Source organism: Poromitra crassiceps (genome assembly GCF_964638095.1).
Source record: "Poromitra crassiceps genome assembly, chromosome: 10".
NCBI lineage: Eukaryota > Metazoa > Chordata > Actinopteri > Beryciformes > Melamphaidae > Poromitra > Poromitra crassiceps.
Window position 1 is genome coordinate 45,624,051 of NC_139631.1, and position 18,970 is coordinate 45,643,020.

General features: G+C 47.5%; 2 protein-coding genes across 3 annotated transcripts in view; both read right to left on the minus strand.

The window, feature by feature from the left end:
• hira (histone cell cycle regulator a) overlaps positions 1 to 1,755 on the minus strand; it is a 57,367-nt gene extending 55,612 nt beyond the window's left edge. Inside the window, exon 1 of the mRNA XM_083645074.1 lies at positions 1,632 to 1,755. Within this exon, the coding sequence (XP_083501200.1) occupies positions 1,632 to 1,668 (37 nt within the window). The 5' untranslated portion in view covers positions 1,669 to 1,755. The remainder of the gene's footprint in view (positions 1 to 1,631) is intronic.
• A 4,177-nt stretch (positions 1,756 to 5,932) lies between these two features.
• slc2a8 (solute carrier family 2 member 8) overlaps positions 5,933 to 18,970 on the minus strand; it is a 40,921-nt gene continuing 27,883 nt past the window's right edge. For both annotated transcript variants that reach the window (XM_083645077.1, XM_083645076.1), the window contains 3 exons: positions 15,705 to 15,854; positions 9,262 to 9,407; positions 5,933 to 7,287 (listed from right to left, as the gene is read on the minus strand). In XM_083645077.1, coding sequence (XP_083501203.1) covers positions 7,138 to 7,287; positions 9,262 to 9,407; positions 15,705 to 15,854 — 446 coding nt within the window. In that variant the 3' untranslated portion in view covers positions 5,933 to 7,137. The remainder of the gene's footprint in view (positions 7,288 to 9,261; positions 9,408 to 15,704; positions 15,855 to 18,970) is intronic.

Below are 18,970 nucleotides of genomic sequence, written 5' to 3' on the forward strand. Positions count from 1 at the left end.
TGCACTCGGAGTTTGTCTGTTAAATGATTGGCTGTTTCCGTGTCACTTGTACTAACAAGGTACATGATTGGCTGTATGAGCCACGGAGCAGAGGGAAGCGCTCTATAATGTGCTGGATGAAAGTGGTAACATTTCATACATAAACGGAAATGATCGATTCTGGAATAAAAGATCGATTCAAAAACTTGTGACATTAAAAATCGCGATACTTAAGTGAATCGATTTTTTCCCCCCACCCCTAGTAGACAGACAGACAGACAGACAGACAGATAGCTGCTTTCTCACTGGGAACGATTGCTTTCGTTCCGTTCCGTTCCACACCCGGGAACGATTGCCCCCCTCCCCTCTCCCCCGCTGGTCAGCTTTCACATTTAACATTTCTTCCTCGGAAACGGAACAGAGTGCACTTTGCGTCATCAACTATGCCTGCAGTGTATCCTCGCTCCATGTGTTGTCTATGTGGTTCGGAACGGTTGGCTTTCACACTCGCAAGTGTTCCGTTCCCGGGCACGCCAAAGCGTTCCCCAGACCACCTTTTCAAGTGGACCCCGTCACGGTTCCCTGTTGCGCGCCCGGGCGCGGAACGGAACGGAACGCAACGTTCACACTCGTCAAATGTTCCGAAACTGGGGTCAATTTGGGGACAAGTGTGCTCTGGAACGGTACCGGGGCGGCGCAAGTGAGAAAGCACCCTAATAGATAGATAGATAGATAGATAGATAGATAGATAGATAGATATATAGATTTACAAATCCCATAGTGTCTCCCTGTCCGGAATATGCCCCTCCTCTAATTTCCACAATATTCCAGTTGTACATTTCTAAATTAAGTGATCATATTTTCCCATCTTGCAAGCAGACTTCCTTATTTAGCAGCCTAACGAGTGCCTGGCTGCAACAGGAACTGCTGAAGTGGAAACATGCACAATGGAATCGACATTACTGAGTAAAATCAATAGCATAACATTCACTTTATTATTAGAAGTTAGCTTGGAGGTTTTCACCAACACTGACTTATTAGCTTATTGTCCATCTGTGCTAATGTTAGTGAGCATTCATCAGAATCAGAATCAGCTGTATTGGCCAAGTATGTAACGTTACACATAGAAGGGATTGGACTCCGGTTTGCTTTGATCTCGTACTCACATACAGGGGGGGAAGAAATGTATGTAAGTTCAAACAGGCAAGGCAAAAGGGTACATTTAGACATTAGCGAAAACAATGACAGCAACTATTATGCAGAAATGCAGCGTGCAACGTCAGAAAAGAGACTGAAGACGTCACTTCCAAACAGCAACTTCAAAACGGCTCATCTTATCTGTCTGTCTGTCTGGCAGGTAGGGCCATGGTCAGAGCTAGCCGGGGCTAGCTAGCTAAACATCACAATCTGCCCTCAAATGACGTCCAAACACAACGGGGCAATATTATAATAACGCGAGTTCAGCTTTAATGGAAGGCGTCAGGTGTGTGTGTGTGGGTGTGTATGTGTTAGTGTCGGTTTAAAGCGGACAGTCAGTTAAGTGACAAAACAAGTGAAACAAGTGTCGACCACCATCTCTCCCTCCCCAACAACAAAAGCCCAACTCTGTCCAGCAGCAGATTCCTGCACGCTATAACTCAAGACACACTGACCGTTGTGGCTGACCCAGCTCGGCTTCAGCAGCTTCATGTCCGGTGAGCTTCTGTCGGCTTCAGACCCTCCCGAGACCAGCTGGCTCTTTGTCTCAAACTCCGGCCCCTTACTTTGTGTTTTTAATTCAACTCCATTTGTGCAGCAGCAGCATCCACCACACAGGCAGCCATGTCTCAGCACGGATGACAGGCGCGGTGACACACACCGGAAGCGCTCCGCTTATTTTTGCCCGCCAAGAACGCGCGGTGCAGCTGTCATATAGTTCCGCCTGTTTCTTTGAAAGGTAGAAATGTGTAGTGGAAAATGCTTGGTTGGACTGTTACTCGGTTGGCAGATTTTATCTTTTGCATCCAATGAATGCAGGTTTAGTTTGTCTGGATCAGATGGATCAAACACAAGAAGAATTGAGCAAAAACATGTAATAATGTGTGGCATTTTTGTTGTAAAAATCAATCTGGAAGGCTTTTCAACCCGAGCAATTTACTGTATAGGCTACACTTGTGGATGTGGAAAAATTACAGCATCTCAAATGTATTTATTTTTATTTTTATGAGGAAACATGTTTATAAAATAAAAGTAAATAGGAAATATACACAGCAACATTATCAAATTGTTTTCGTTTTTGGGTGTTGTGCATTGATACATTTGCTGAGGGAGTTTGTAATCCATGATACATTTTGATGGGTTTCTGCCTTGCAGGTGATCGACTGACTGGTTCAAAACTTGACAATAGAGGCTATAACGCACATCTCCAGGTTCTTGTGGACAGGTGCATAGAGATGTCCATATAAGAGAAGAATCCGATACATTTTGACCGACATTTTAACTTTGAGGCCATTTACACCTGGCAACATGTGTTTCCTGCCATCAGATTGCAATCAGATTGTGCTTGACCACATTAGCCTGATTCCATTTACACCTGGCGTTAACATGTGTTTTTCCTTATCCAGATAACTCATTAACACCCAAAATGGGTGTCCTCTCAATCCGCATACAGTTGCTGTATCCAGATTGAGAGGACACATTGCATTTACACTTGTGTACAATGTGTAGGCTGCACAATGCATCCCTGACCACCTCCGGAGGTGGTTTGGCCGATCAGATTGTAATCCTTCATCAATGTGTCTTGGGGGTGTTTACACCTGGCATTTCAAGTGGTCAAGCACAATCAGATTGCAATCTGATGGCAGAAAAAGCATGTTGACGCCAGGTGTAAATGGCCTCTTTGACATTTTTACTTTTTTACCTGATGCTGTCGGACTGAAACACATCAAATAAAGGTTTATAGCAAGTGCAATGCGAGTGTGTGGTTCTTGTCTTCTCTTGAACATGTGGAGGGTGTGAAAGTTAATCTGAGAAATGTATCTGGTGTTAATAATGTAGAACACTAATGGACAACCTACTCCAAACAAAAAAGTGATTTTATTTGCAGACACATGTTATGTTTCACAATTAAAGAGACCAAAATATTCAAATATCAAAGAGAAAGGTGGAAATTAATCTGAGTTTGTGTCCCATTTCATTGGGGAATAATTACTTCGAACTGTCCAGTCAGTCACTAGAGAAGTTATGATTTCAAAAACCACAGAGCCTTACTTTTTTTTGCCAGAGGAAAGTGAACAACAGTGTTTGTGAGTATCAAATCTGTGTATCAGTCATCAACCTTTAAGTTCCATACTCAAAACAAAACAAAACAATGAATTTACAAACAACAAATCCACATGTCCACGTCCAGTTAAGATTCTATAAAGTCTTTCTGTTTTAAGTTTTGGATGATGGTACAAAAGTCACAGAATCTGTTTTGTTAATTAATTTCACTGCTGATGTAAACAATGCAAAGTTAAATGAACAGGCAGTCAGTTGATGATGTGTCATCATTACATTTACATTTTGATTTTGTTTCTGCACAATTCCTTCAAGATGCACTTACAGTATTAGTGAGCTTCTGAGTAGAATGCCACACATTACGTCATTCTCTCACCAGTAAATAACTTCATTCTAAGAACATTTGGCACTGAAAATGAATATAAAGACTTTTTGGAGAAGTCTCCATACTTCTACATGAGGGCTGCACAATTCATCGAATCGTAATCAATTATTTGATAAAGGTCAAATGTGTCACAAGTTAGCATTAAATGAAGCATCGTGGTGCTAGAGCCTCCAAATCATAGTCTCCAGAGGTAAGGGAATATGCCTGTTTAGTGCAGACCCCAGTAAAAAATTACATTTTTTTTTTTTTTTGTGTGTGAAAATGAAATACAAAAATCACTAAAATCGCATATTGCAATTGCAATATCTGTCAGTACAATCGCAATATGATGTTTTTGGCATCTCGTGCAGCCCTAGATTCTACATGTTTCAGTAATTGATCAGGACACGGGTGCGTCCCAGTGGCTCACCTGGTCCTTCGTGTGGCCGACCTGGGTTCGAATCCGATAAATCCGACCCGTAGGCGTGGTCCTTTTGCCACGTGTCATCCCCTCTCTCTCTCCCCACCTTTCCTGTCAATCTACTATCATATCCAATAAAGGCAAAAATGGACCCAAAACAATACATATATATTAAAAAAGGGGAAACAAATAGTTCCGTTGACTGTCCTGTGTGCATTCAGGAAAATAGTCCGAGAATCAGAGGTGAAAATTTCATATCAATTTCCACTGGGAGAAGGAGATACTTGCAGAAGATCTAACAATGATCACCAATCTCATGCAATTTTGAAACCTATTTGTTCCACAGAAAAATGTGTAAAAAGTTGGTCAGTTAATTTCTGTATGCATACAAAAGCTGAACTTGAGTAAAACTATATTTTTAGTGCGGTAGGCCTATTAGACCTTCAGTTGTCCACCTGCTCAATACCTGAGGAGGTTTTCAGCCCGTCTGTCCTGAGTGGAGCAGTGAGCCTGCAGGGGGCAGTGCAGAGGAGTAAGCCAGTGGTTCTCAACGTGGGGTCCTGGGGTTCGAGAGGGATCCCCAACAAATTGATTCATTGTTAAACTTCATTCATTCATTTACAAGAAGTTAACACAATTAGAGAATGTAGAAGCATGGCTGTTGTGATCATAGTTTCTCTGTCATCTGTCTACCTACAATATAGACAGCCATGGAGTTCTGGACAAATTCAAATCTGACTATAAAAACTATTTTCAGATTTGGGTTTGAGAGACAAAATCTCATCAAATGAAGGTCCAGGGTTAAAACCATCCTGACCACAGGACCTCACATTCGGTTTCGCTCTACAAATCAGTCTGGACGTCAGAGCATGTGAGCGGAGCGGAGCATGGAGCGAGCGGGGGGATTTTGGCTTGAGCGGGGAGCGGGGTCCAGAGCGGTACCGGAGCGAAAGTTGGAGCGGCACCGATAACCCGCTCAGTACCGCTCAGTCTCAGTCCAGTTTCGATCACAACATGTTAGAAACAGAATGCATCGGTGCATGGCTATGTGCACGCCCACTATTTTCTTGCCAGCTGCTGCGAGACGAGAAGGAAGAGAAACGAACATGCAGCCGACTGCTGAGCTCATGTTATTTGTAGTGAGCAATGCCCATTGCCCAGGCGTTTAAACGCAAATGAAAAATGAAAAATAAAAAATAAAATTGTATCTCTTTTATTCTTTTGAGCGGAGCGGTGATCCGAGCGGGTGAAATCTGTATCGAGCGGGGAACGGTCTGGAGCGGGGTGGTCTTGAGCGGCCGTGAGCGCTGGAGCGGGTGGAAAGGACCGCTCCGGGAGCGAGGAGCGGTTATTATCACCGCTCCGCTCCGCTCACATGCTCTGCTGGACGTCCACAGCCATTTCAGTAGGCGGGAGTACTTGCCTCGACAGCCAATCACGGTCGCCAAATCAACTCGGAAGAACGGCGAAAACGACTTTTCCGACGAAGACACTACACACTAGACACACTCTACTAACGTTAACTCATTGAGTGCCAGCCACTTTTGGAGAACGGACGCTCCCAGTGCCAGAGTTTCAGAGCGTTTTCAGTGATTTCTCGAGGCCCACAGAATATTGTGTGATATTACTATGTAAACACCGAACACGCAAAAAGAACAAGGATACCATTTTCCGTTCTTTAGTTATCAGCCGGAGAAGATAGGTCAAAAACAGCAAAAACATGCATTTCTATCTAGAAGCTGAGATATTCTGCCTTTTGTGAAATGCAGCATTTCAAGCACATTCACTCTAGCTAATATTTTCTGATGTAGTGACCTGGTGTAGTTCTGTGGAGCCTGCGTGCCCCACCCCCCTCTCCCCCACTCAGCTGCAAACTCCTCCCCACACGCACCCAGTCTATTTTCGGAGCCTCCGTTTTTGCGGGCAGTGCGGCTCACAGCGGCTCACAGCGCGACAGCGCTGCGACAGCTCACAGCGCGACAAGGAAATGCCAAACGGGACTGCAGGTAAAGGTTTGGCGCTTCGGCGTCGGGTGCTGCCTTTCTGGTGGGTAATCGTGTGGAGAAACTATATGCAGACAGACAGACAGAGGCAGAGGAGCTCAGTTGTGTGCGCGGATTGATTGCTGTTGGCAGGCACCGTCAAGCAGCAGCCAGAGCAATCTACATGGCTCTGGGCTGCAGCATGAGCGCTTTCTCTTTGATCACGGCTTTTTCAGGCTGTATTCCTGACATTTCTGTAATCTGGAGAGCACTGTCGCCACCTAAGGGTTCTGTAAAATAGGTTAGACACATTCAATAGCTCCCATATTGTAAGACGCGATGTAAAAGGCTTAGATCGACATCCCCCCGTCAAAAAACGCAATTGACGACTTTAGTCGTCAATGGCACTCTACGTCACTAAATGAATTGACGACTAAAGTCGTCATTGGCACTCAATGAGTTAAGGTTACCTACCGCTCGTTGCTTCAGGAGACGCAATTACTGTTTTGCCAGCTGATTGGCCAGTTACAACGCAGTCCCTGATTGGACAGTTACATTGTCATTTCAGGAAGTGGCTGTGGGCAGCTGGAAGTCCAGACTGATCCGTGGAGCGAAACCGAATGTGAGGTCATGTGATCAGGACGGTTTTTACCAGGCTACGTCTGTGGCTTCCTTCATATGAAAAATCACTGGTGCTGGCCGGGTAACTGACCGGCTGCTGGTTCAAACCCCACCGCAGTGTGGGGTTTGAACTGTGTGTGTGTGTGTGTGGTGTGTGTGTGTGTGTGTGTGTGTGTGTGTGTGTGTGTGTGTGTGCGTGTGTGTGTGCGTGTGCGTGCGCGCATGTGTCCATCATCAGCAGTGTGTCCTGCTGTACCTGCTGACAGAGCTTAATGCATTTAGCCTTACAAAATTAGAGTGAATTATAAATGACAGTGCAGCAGGAACTTGTCAGGGAATTTTGATGCAGTATGCCACCAAACTGAGTGGTTTATTGTCAGAACGGTTTTCTGACTTGTCTCGGTCTCGTAACCGTTCTGACAGCAAAGGTGTGGATGAGTGAGATGTTCTGACAGCAATCTGAGGTGTTGATGCGTGAGCTCCTTCTCTGCACATGAGATGAGAGTGGGTCTTTATGGAGCTGCCGGCGTTCCTCTGAAGTTGGCTTGGATCTGCTCGAGCGTCTTGCCCTTAGTCTCTGGGACGAAGGCCATGGTGAAGATGACGTTCAGAACGCACATCACCGCAAACAGCCAGAAGGTCCCAGCTTGGGTGAGCAGATCCTGCAAGAGGCAGAACCAGAGCAACAGGGATTTGTTAGAGCAGAGACACAGAGGCAATTTACAGCTTCGCAGCACATACTGAAGCACTGCTGCAAGGACGAGTTTCAGTCAAAACTGTGTCATGTTTAAGAAGTGTCTTTAAATGAAATGTGTTAACACTGTGATGAATATTCATGAGGGTTCTTCATTAGTTATATTATAAATATGAAAATACATATGATTATTACCATGGTTCAAAATATTAGGGCTGGGTATTGGCAAGGACCTCACGATACGATACAATACAATTGTATCACGATACATTGCGATACAATACATATTGTGATATATTGCAATACTCTACAATACATAATTTACTCAAAGTGTAAAAATAGAGCTGAAAATACACCTTGCTTTGTACCAGGCAGGTAGTGTGTGTACATCACATTATATTGTGGACTCAGTGGACAAATTGAGTCAAAACTATTTAATTAAAAATTCTCATTCCAATTTATTAGAATTAGAATTAGAATAAAGTGTCTAAGTATTCTTATTGTGTTACTGAACACACGCAGCAGTACAAAAAAATCGACATCGCAATATTCTTCTGAAATATTGATACAGTATAGATAAAGTCGGTCACGTTACTTCCGGTAACGTACGTGTGTGTGTGTGTGTGTGTGTGTGTGTGTGTGTGTGTGTGTGTGTCAAGTCAAGTTTATTTGTATAGCACATTTCATACGGAGGTGCAATTCAAAGTGCTTCACATAAAATGGTTGACACAAGAAAATAAAAGAATAAAAGAAGAGAATAAAATGGACATTTAAAAGCATCACAACAAAACTTTAAAAAAAGAGTATAAAAAGTGCATTAAGCAACAGGCGCAGCAGGTACAAAAAGAGCTAAAAACTTATAGAGGACTCATTGGGTTTGCATAATAGAATAAATCAATTTTTCTATATTAAATCCTACGACATCATGACTATATGAGAAACATGATTACGGTACACACACGTGATTGGAAAAATGTCCATACCTTTATAATAGTTGGAGTCGAAACTTTATAGGCCACACATATCTCCTAAAAAACAGCTGTCAGCAGTTAAAAGCGACGGTAAACATAAAAGTCTTTAGTCTATTTTTAAAAGTAAGTTGGGGCAGATCTGAGGTCTCCAGGCAGTTTGTTCCAGCTAGCAGAAGCATAGTGGGTGAATGTGTGTGTGTTTTCGGCCTGACCCATTGACCACACGTCTATGACGAGACACCGCCTGAATGTATTGCGGGAAGAAATATTGTGATATATTATATAATAATAATTATATATTATATATATATATATATATATATATCATAATAATTGCATATATGCCATATCAATTTTATTGCACAGCCCTACAAAATACGAAGGAGGTCTCTAAAAGTTGCAATGCAAGTCCATCATCATTGATTTCCTCATGTAATTTGTTTTCTGTGATCACTCAAACTAAATGAAATATGTCACTACTATATAATAAGGCAGATTCTGTGGCACACAGTTGCTCAGTTGAGCAGGCGAAGTGTGCGAGCTGCGCGAGGCATGCTAGAAATGAGCGTGTGATATTTCTAGCATTATTGGTGTCCAACTGATGGTGAGATGAGGTCATCCCCTCACTCACATTTATGTTAGTGTTAGCATGAAGCTACTATCACTCAACACAGCGTATGCTAAAGTGTTAGCATGAAGCTACTATCACTCAACACAGTGTATGCTAAAGTGTTAGCATGAAGCTACTATCACTCAACACAGTGTACAGTATGCTAAAGTGTTAGCATGAAGCTACTATCACTCAACACAGTGTATGCTAAAGTGTTAGCATGAAGCTACTATCACTCAACACAGTGTACAGTATGCTAACGTGTTAGCATGAAGCTACTATCACTCAACATAGTGAATGCTAAAGTCTTAGCATGGAGCCCTGCAGCCAGCGACAAACAGACTTGTTTGTTCACACTCACCATCAGGTCCTGGAAGGTCTTGGTGATGATGAAGGCCATGCCCCAGTTGGTGAGGACACACGCAGCACTGGCAAACCCTCTCACTTTGGTGGGGAAGATCTCCGACATGATCAGCCAGGGGATGGGACCCCAGCCCAGAGCGAAACCTGAGCAGAGCAGAGGCAAGGCTGAATGTGACCACTTACACCCTGAGGCAGAGCAGTCATGACAAAAGCACAGTCTGTACGTTCAGAGTACGAGCCTGCATTGCAGGACTCAACGCAATATTATGCAGAGTGGAACAGTTTCCCATCTCAAGACCCTTGGAACATCTCATGGAAAATCTCAGCATGGCTGTGTTGTGGGTGAAAGCAATAACGTTGCAGGGAAGGGAACATATTATTACATATTATTATTTATTACATTATTTTACCTTGTGCAATTTATTTATCATTGTAATTGAATATTTCGTGTTGATTTGTTTAATAATTACTTTATCAAATCGATACAGGCAGAAGTTATTGCATGGGCGGGGTTACAATTCATAAAATGCTAAGAATGATTATGATTATGATTATTTATTATTAAGACCACACACATGGTGTTATGCTGTCTTCATACTTGTAGATTTGAGTTATTTACAGTTAGGGTTAGGGTCCCTTGCCCCATCTATTCCGGCATTGTGATGGCATGTATGAAAAGGTGCAAGACAGAGATGTTCCTGACTGTGGCTGCATGTGTGAATAGTGAAAATCACTAGCGGGGTCTGAAAACCTTCTCCCAGTAATTCACTGGCAGCTCTGTGTGAAAGAGGCTTTACAGTGCAGGAGAGAGCAGGGTGAAGGTTTTAAAATGTAGGGTGTGTAGGAGTTAGGGTGTGTAGGAGCAGGAGTGAGAGTGAGAGTGAGAGTGAACATGTGATGGTTGTGTCATGTTGTGACAGTCAGGGCGTGTCCACCCCTCAGCTTGTTTTACGGGTTTCATTTACTTCCAGCTGCCTGATGCTCACATGACAAACACTGATCTGAACAGCAGAGAGGTGGATAGGCAGATAAAGCACTAAAGGCCTGGCTGTGAGAGCAGGGAGGCTACATGTTCTAAAGGCCTGGCTGTGAGAGCAGGGAGGCTACATGTTCTAAAGGCCTGGCTGTGAGAGCAGGGAGGCTACATGTTCTAAAGGCCTGGCTGTGAGAGCAGGGAGGCTACATGTTCTAAAGACCTGGCTGTGAGAGCAGAGAGGCTACATGTTCTAAAGGCCTGGCTGTGAGAGCAGAGAGGCTACATGTTCTAAAGGCCTGGCTGTGAGAGCAGGGAGGCTACATGTTCTAAAGGCCTGGCTGTGAGAGCAGGGAGGCTACATGTTCTAAAGACCTGGCTGTGAGAGCAGAGAGGCTACATGTTCTAAAGGCCTGGCTGTGAGAGCAGAGAGGCTACATGTTCTAAAGGCCTGGCTGTGAGAGCAGGGAGGCTACATGTTCTAAAGGCCTGGCTGTGAGAGCAGAGAGGCTACATGTTCTAAAGGCCTGGCTGTGAGAGCAGAGAGGCTACATGTTCTAAAGGCCTGGCTGTGAGAGCAGAGAGGCTACATGTTCTAAAGGCCTGGCTGTGAGAGCAGGGAGGCTACATGTTCTAAAGGCCTGGCTGTGAGAGCAGGGAGGCTACATGTTCTAAAGGCCTGGCTGTGAGAGCAGGGAGGCTACATGTTCTAAAGGCCTGGCTGTGAGAGCAGGGAGGCTACATGTTCTAAAGGCCTGGCTGTGAGAGCAGGGAGCCTACATGTTCTAAAGGCCTGGCTGTGAGAGGAGGGAGCCTACATGTTCTAAAGGCCTGGCTGTGAGAGCAGGGAGGCTACATGTTCTAAAGGCCTGGCTGTGAGAGCAGGGAGGCTACATGTTCTAAAGGCCTGGCTGTGAGAGGAGGGAGGCTACATGTTCTAAAGGCCTGGCTGTGAGAGGAGGGAGGCTACATGTTCTAAAGGCCTGGCTGTGAGAGCAGGGAGGCTACATGTTCTAAAGGCCTGGCTGTGAGAGGAGGGAGGCTACATGTTCTAAAGGCCTGGCTGTGAGAGCAGGGAGGCTACATGTTCTAAAGGCCTGGCTGTGAGAGGAGGGAGGCTACATGTTCTAAAGGCCTGGCTGTGAGAGCAGGGAGGCTACATGTTCTAAAGGCCTGGCTGTGAGAGGAGGGAGGCTACATGTTCTAAAGGCCTGGCTGTGAGAGCAGGGAGGCTACATGTTCTAAAGGCCTGGCTGTGAGAGCAGGGAGGCTACATGTTCTAAAGGCCTGGCTGTGAGAGCAGGGAGGCTACATGTTCTAAAGGCCTGACTGTGAGAGCAGGGAGGCTACATGTTCTAAAGGCCTGGCTGTGAGAGCAGGGAGGCTACATGTTCTAAAGGCCTGGCTGTGAGAGCAGGGAGGCTACATGTTCTAAAGGCCTGGCTGTGAGAGCAGGGAGGCTACATGTTCTAAAGGCCTGGCTGTGAGAGCAGGGAGGCTACATGTTCTAAAGGCCTGGCTGTGAGAGCAGGGAGGCTACATGTTCTAAAGGCCTGGCTGTGAGAGCAGGGAGGCTACATGTTCTAAAGGCCTGGCTGTGAGAGCAGGGAGGCTACATGTTCTAAAGACCTGGCTGTGAGAGCAGGGAGGCTACATGTTCTAAAGGCCTGGCTGTGAGAGCAGGGAGGCTATATGTTCTAAAGGCCTGGCTGTGAGAGCAGGGAGGCTACATGTTCTAAAGACCTGGCTGTGAGAGCAGGGAGGCTACATGTTCTAAAGGCCTGGCTGTGAGAGCAGGGAGGCTACATGTTCTAAAGACCTGGCTGTGAGAGCAGGGAGGCTACATGTTCTAAAGGCCTGGCTGTGAGAGCAGGGAGGCTACATGTTCTAAAGGCCTGGCTGTGAGAGCAGGGAGGCTACATGTTCTAAAGACCTGGCTGTGAGAGCAGGGAGGCTACATGTTCTAAAGGCCTGGCTGTGAGAGCAGGGAGGCTACATGTTCTAAAGGCCTGGCTGTGAGAGCAGGGAGGCTACATGTTCCAAAGGCCTGGCTGTGAGAGCAGGGAGGCTACATGTTCTAAAGACCTGGCTGTGAGAGCAGGGAGGCTACATGTTCTAAAGACCTGGCTGTGAGAGCAGGGAGGCTACATGTTCTAAAGGCCTGGCTGTGAGAACAGGGAGGCTACATGTTCTAAAGACCTGGCTGTGAGAGCAGGGAGGCTACATGTTCTAAAGACCTGGCTGTGAGAGCAGGGAGGCTACATGTTCTAAAGGCCTGGCTGTGAGAGCAGGGAGGCTACATGTTCTAAAGGCCTGGCTGTGAGAGCAGGGAGGCTACATGTTCTAAAGGCCTGGCTGTGAGAGCAGGGAGGCTACATGTTCTAAAGGCCTGGCTGTGAGAGCAGGGAGGCTACATGTTCTAAAGGCCTGGCTGTGAGAGCAGGGAGGCTGCATGTTATCCAGGCTGGCTGTGAGAGCAGGGAGGCTACATGTTCTAAAGGCCTGGTTGTGAGAGCAGGGAGGCTACATGTTTCCTCAGGCCTGGTTGTGAGAGCAGGGAGGCTACATGTTTCCTCAGGCCTGGTTGTGAGAGCAGGGAGGCTACATGTTCTCCAGGCCTGGTTGTGAGAGCAGGGAGGCTACATGTTCTCCAGGCCTGGTTGTGAGAGCAGGGAGGCTACATGTTCTCCAGGCCTGGTTGTGAGAGCAGGGAGGCTACATGTTCTCCAGGCCTGGTTGTGAGAACAGGGAGGCTACATGTTCTACAGGCCTGGCTGTGAGAACAGGGAGGCTACATGTTCTACAGGCCTGGCTGTGAGAGCAGGGAGGCTACATGTTCTAAAGACCTGGCTGTGAGAGCAGGGAGGCTACATGTTCTACAGGCCTGGCTGTGAGAGCAGGGAGGCTACATGTTCTAAAGGCCTGGCTGTGAGAGCAGGGAGGCTACATGTTCTCCAGGCCTGGCTGTGAGAGCAGGGAGGCTACATGTTCTCCAGGCCTGGCTGTGAGAGCAGGGAGGCTACATGTTCTAAAGGCCTGGTTGTGAGAGCAGGGAGGCTACATGTTTCCTCAGGCCTGGTTGTGAGAGCAGGGAGGCTACATGTTTCCTCAGGCCTGGTTGTGAGAGCAGGGAGGCTACATGTTCTCCAGGCCTGGCTGTGAGAGCAGGGAGGCTACATGTTCTCCAGGCCTGGTTGTGAGAGCAGGGAGGCTACATGTTCTCCAGGCCTGGTTGTGAGAGCAGGGAGGCTACATGTTCTCCAGGCCTGGTTGTGAGAACAGGGAGGCTACATGTTCTACAGGCCTGGCTGTGAGAACAGGGAGGCTACATGTTCTACAGGCCTGGCTGTGAGAGCAGGGAGGCTACATGTTCTAAAGACCTGGCTGTGAGAGCAGGGAGGCTACATGTTCTACAGGCCTGGCTGTGAGAGCAGGGAGGCTACATGTTCTAAAGGCCTGGCTGTGAGAGCAGGGAGGCTACATGTTCTAAAGACCTGGCTGTGAGAGCAGGGAGGCTACATGTTCTAAAGGCCTGGCTGTGAGAGCAGGGAGGCTACATGTTCTCCAGGCCTGGCTGTGAGAGCAGGGAGGCTACATGTTCTCCAGGCCTGGCTGTGAGAGCAGGGAGGCTACATTTTCTAAAGGCCTGGCTGTGAGAGCAGGGAGGCTACATGTTCTAAAGGCCTGGCTGTGAGAGCAGGGAGGCTACATGTTCTAAAGGCCTGGCTGTGAGAGCAGGGAGGCTACATGTTCTAAAGGCCTGGCTGTGAGAGCAGGGAGGCTACATGTTCTAAAGGCCTGGCTGTGAGAGCAGGGAGGCTGCATGTTCTCCAGGCCTGGCTGTGAGAGCAGGGAGGCTACATGTTCTAAAGGCCTGGTTGTGAGAGCAGGGAGGCTACATGTTTCCTCAGGCCTGTCTGTGAGAGCAGGGAGGCTACATGTTTCCTCAGGCCTGGTTGTGAGAGCAGGGAGGCTACATGTTCTTCAGGCCTGGCTGTGAGAGCAGGGAGGCTACATGTTCTCCAGGCCTGGTTGTGAGAGCAGGGAGGCTACATGTTCTCCAGGCCTGGTTGTGAGAGCAGGGAGGCTACATGTTCTCCAGGCCTGGTTGTGAGAGCAGGGAGGCTACATGTTATCCAGGCCTGGCTGTGAGAACAGGGAGGCTACATGTTCTCCAGGCCTGGTTGTGAGAGCAGGGAGGCTACATGTTCTAAAGGCCTGGCTGTGAGAGTAGGGAGGCTACATGTTCTAAAGACCTGGCTGTGAGAGCAGGGAGGCTACATGTTCTACAGGCCTGGCTGTGAGAGCAGGGAGGCTACATGTTCTCCAGGCCTGGCTGTGAGAGCAGGGAGGCTACATGTTCTCCAGGCCTGGTTGTGAGAGCAGGGAGGCTACATGTGTTCTCCAGGCCTGGTTGTGAGAGCAGGGAGGCTACATGTTCTCCAGGCCTGGTTGTGAGAGCAGGGAGGCTACATGTTCTCCAGGCCTGGCTGTGAGAACAGGGAGGCTACATGTTCTCCAGGCCTGGCTGTGAGAACAGGGAGGCTACATGTTCTCCAGGCCTGGCTGTGAGAGCAGGGAGGCTACATGTTCTAAAGGCCTGGCTGTGAGAGCAGGGAGGCTACATGTTCTCCAGGCCTGGCTGTGAGAACAGGGAGGCTACATGTTCTCCAGGCCTGGCTGTGAGAACAGGGAGGCTACATGTTCTCCAGGCCTGGCTGTGAGAGCAGGGAGGCTACATGTTCTAAAGGCCTGGCTGTGAGAGTAGGGAGGCTACATGTTCTAAAGGCCTGGCTGTGAGAGCAGGGAGGCTACATGTTCTAAAGGCCTGGCTGTGAGAGCAGGGAGGCTACATGTTCTAAAGGCCTGGCTGTGAGAGCAGCGAGGCTACATGTTCTCCAGGCCTGGCTGTGAGAGCAGGGAGGCTACATGTTCTAAAGGCCTGGCTGTGAGAGCAGGGAGGCTACATGTTCTAAAGGCCTGGCTGTGAGAGCAGGGAGGCTACATGTTCTAAAGGCCTGGCTGTGAGAGCAGCGAGGCTACATGTTCTCCAGGCCTGGCTGTGAGAGCAGGGAGGCTACATGTTCTAAAGGCCTGGCTGTGAGAGCAGGGAGGCTACATGTTCTAAAGACCTGGCTGTGAGAGCAGGGAGGCTACATGTTCTAAAGGCCTGGCTGTGAGAGCAGGGAGGCTACATGTTCTAAAGGCCTGGCTGTGAGAGCAGGGAGGCTACATGTTCTAAAGGCCTGGCTGTGAGAGCAGCGAGGCTACATGTTCTAAAGGCCTGGCTGTGAGAGCAGGGAGGCTACATGTTCTAAAGGCCTGGCTGTGAGAGCAGGGAGGCTACATGTTCTAAAGGCCTGGCTGTGAGAGCAGGGAGGCTACATGTTCTAAAGGCCTGGCTGTGAGAGCAGGGAGGCTACATGTTCTAAAGGCCTGGCTGTGAGAGCAGGGGGAGGGAGGCTGACCTGTGATGAAGAGCCCCATGCTGGCGAGGGCGAGCGGGGCCAGGTCGGGGTGTGAGTGTGGCTCCTGGCTCGGCGAGGCCTCAGAGTGTTGTCTGGTCATCAGGTAGAAGTAAATCCCAAATGCACAGGTGCTGATCGCCATGGCAACGCCTGGGTCAGGACAGGGAACAAGGAAGCAAAACGTGTCATAACCTGTGCATCCATTTTAGAAAAATGTTGAAGCTTCTGTTCTTCTGGATATTATTAATTAATACACAGGACAAGATGTTACTATCCCTTGTGCCAAAATCCGAGGAAAAACACATTTAGAAGCCCAATCCAGAATAAAACAAGCTAACAGGCTAACAAACTAATAAACAAGACACAAATCACCAGTTACCTACCCTAGCCAACAGCAGTATGAAGCATGTCATTGGGGTTTTCAAGTGGGCACCTTCCTTCACCGACGTTTCGTTAAGTTAGGCCCACGACACCTCAAGAAGGCTTAACGGTGTAATTCAGCGTCCTGGAAACACCCCCCTCCATGCTACCACCGCACAACTGCATATTACCTCACTATCTAAGCCTAGCTATCCAGGTCGGTTCGGTATGACATTCCTGACTACACCACCACTGTCAATGATTCAGCCCTGTTGATGCGGACCGTTAATCATGACCAACAACAAACAATCCCTAACTACACCACCACTGTCAATGATTCAGCACTGTTGATGCGGACCGTTAATCATGACCAACAACAAACAATCCCTAACTACACCACCACCGTCAATGATTCAGCCCTGTTGATGCGGACCGTTAATCATGACCAACAACAAACAATCAATCTGACCTTAGCGAGCTCCCCAGCTAGCATGTTTCCTCCTTATCCACAGCCATTCAATTGCTCGTTCTGCTGCCTGAGACATGTTGCTAACCGCAAGTTTCAGGCTCCGTCCCCGAATGCCCAACTCAGTTAGTAAGGCAATAACGGACTTTGCCACAAAACCACGGCAGCCCACCTCTACAGGCCGCACTCGAGCCCTCCAACCTCGCTGCTCTGCCTCTGCTGCCATTTCAGCATACCTAGCTTTCTTGCGCTCATAAGCTTCCTCAACTCGATCTTCCCACGGGACTGTGAGTTCGATAAAATAAACTCTCTTCTCTACCTCAGACCAGAGTAACAAGTCCGGACGTAGCCGGGTGCTAACTATATATGCTGGGATGACTAGCTGTTCATTCAAGTCAACCCTCATTTCCCAGGCTCCACCTACACTTAGCTGCCCTAACTTGTGCCTGACCTTAATTGGTCTAATCTTTTCTCCCTCACGTACAAATTTGATCTGTCTAGTCTCTTTGCTAGCAGCTAGAGAATTTACTTCTAGCCGCTTTTCCTCAACTGCAGCTGCCAAACATTTCAACACCTGGTTGTGACGCCAGGTGTATCGCCCCTGGGAGAGACTGACCTTACACCCTGACAGTATATGCCTCAGTGTACATACACTAGAACACAACGGGCAGGCACCATCCTCGCCCAACCACTGATTTAAGTTCTGGGGAGATGGCAGCACATCATAAGTAGCCCCTAGAATAAATCTAATTCTGCTGGCCTCCATGCTCCACAACTCTCTCCACTTCAACTTTCTCTTCTCTACACTCTCCCAGTTCACCCACTGTCCTTGCTTTGCGTGCGACACTGCCTTAGTACATCTTACTGCCTCCTCTTGCCTATGTACTTCTTCAACTACCATCTTCCTCTTTTCTATTACTGATGCCTTGTTCCACACAGGTTTCCCTATGCACAACCCTAAGCCTCCACGCCCATGCTGCACCTGACCTATGATATCCCTGTGTCTAAGAGCTGACTGTGCTTGCTGTACTGCCTCCTTTGGGTTCCACTTCCTCCCTGTTTTAACTGTGGGCGCTACACTCCTAACCACTGGATCCTTTGACTGAGTCAGAGTCATTTCCAGTCTAACCTTAGCACACTTGAACTCCTCTGTCAGGCTAGATAATGGCAATTCCAATATGCCTTTCCCATATAAGGCTACACTGCTTAGGCAGCGTGGGACTCCGAGCCATTTTCTAATGAATGAGTTAATCATCCTTTCTAGCTTTTCTACCTTTGAAAGGGGAACCTCATACACTGTCAGTGGCCACATCAACCGAGGCAACAATTCAAACTGCAAACAACACAACTTTAACTTTCCTGGGAGCCCTGACCTGTCTATACTTGAAATACCTTGAATCATTTCCTGCCTCACCTCCTCAAACTGTCCCTTATCACTGAAACTTGCATCATACCATCTTCCCAAACTCTTGACTGGTTTCTCTAACACTGTAGGCACCACCTCATCATTTATAACAAACTTCTTACCTACTACCCTCCCTTTAATGATTGAAATACTCCTGGACTTACTTGGCTTCACTTTCATTCTAGCCCACTGCAGATTACTATTTAACTTATCCAACAATCTGCTAGTACATGGAGCGGTTGACGTCATAGTCGTCATGTCATCCATGTATGCCCTAATTGGAGGGAGCCGCAGCCCTCCCTGCAGCCTTTCTCCACCCACTACCCATTTTGAAGCCCTAATAATGATCTCCATTGCCATGGTAAAAGCTAATGGGGAAATTGTACACCCTGCCATAATGCCTATCTCCAGCTGCTGCCAAGCTGTAGTGTACTCTGCTGTGGTAAAGCAGAGTTGAATATCTAAGAAGTAGGCTTTAACTAAGCTCTTTATACTACCTGGCACTCTAAAGAAATCAAAGGCTGGATATGTATACAGGTATTGGTATATGGTTTCCACCCATAGACACAGCAGAGAGAGCGAAGCTGGGAAGTGGAAGAACAACAACGGCCATTTTCAGTGGAAAAGACAGGGGGCCCTATCGTCATAAAAACGTTAATTAGCGCTTGCACGGCTTTTAACGTGCGGCACTGCGCAAATTGGAGGCGTGCCCAAACGCTCTGCTATTCTCTGTGTGGCTGATGTAACGCCCAGACTCTGGGCGTTACATCAGCGCAAACTGGCCCGCTAGCGCAAAAAGCAAATAGCGCTTGTACGAAGATAAGGCCCAGGCTCTGGTATGACAAAAACGATTCGGAATTGGAAACTACGTAATATTTAAAGCAGCTACGAGCAACTTTTTCGATTGTTATTAAACAGTATAAATTTAATATCAATGCATCACATCTTACCTCTAATAGTAGACGAGACCAACGCAGAGTAGTCTCGCTTGAAGCCCGAGTGAATCGGCCAGTGTTAGTCTGTCTGTGGCCAGGG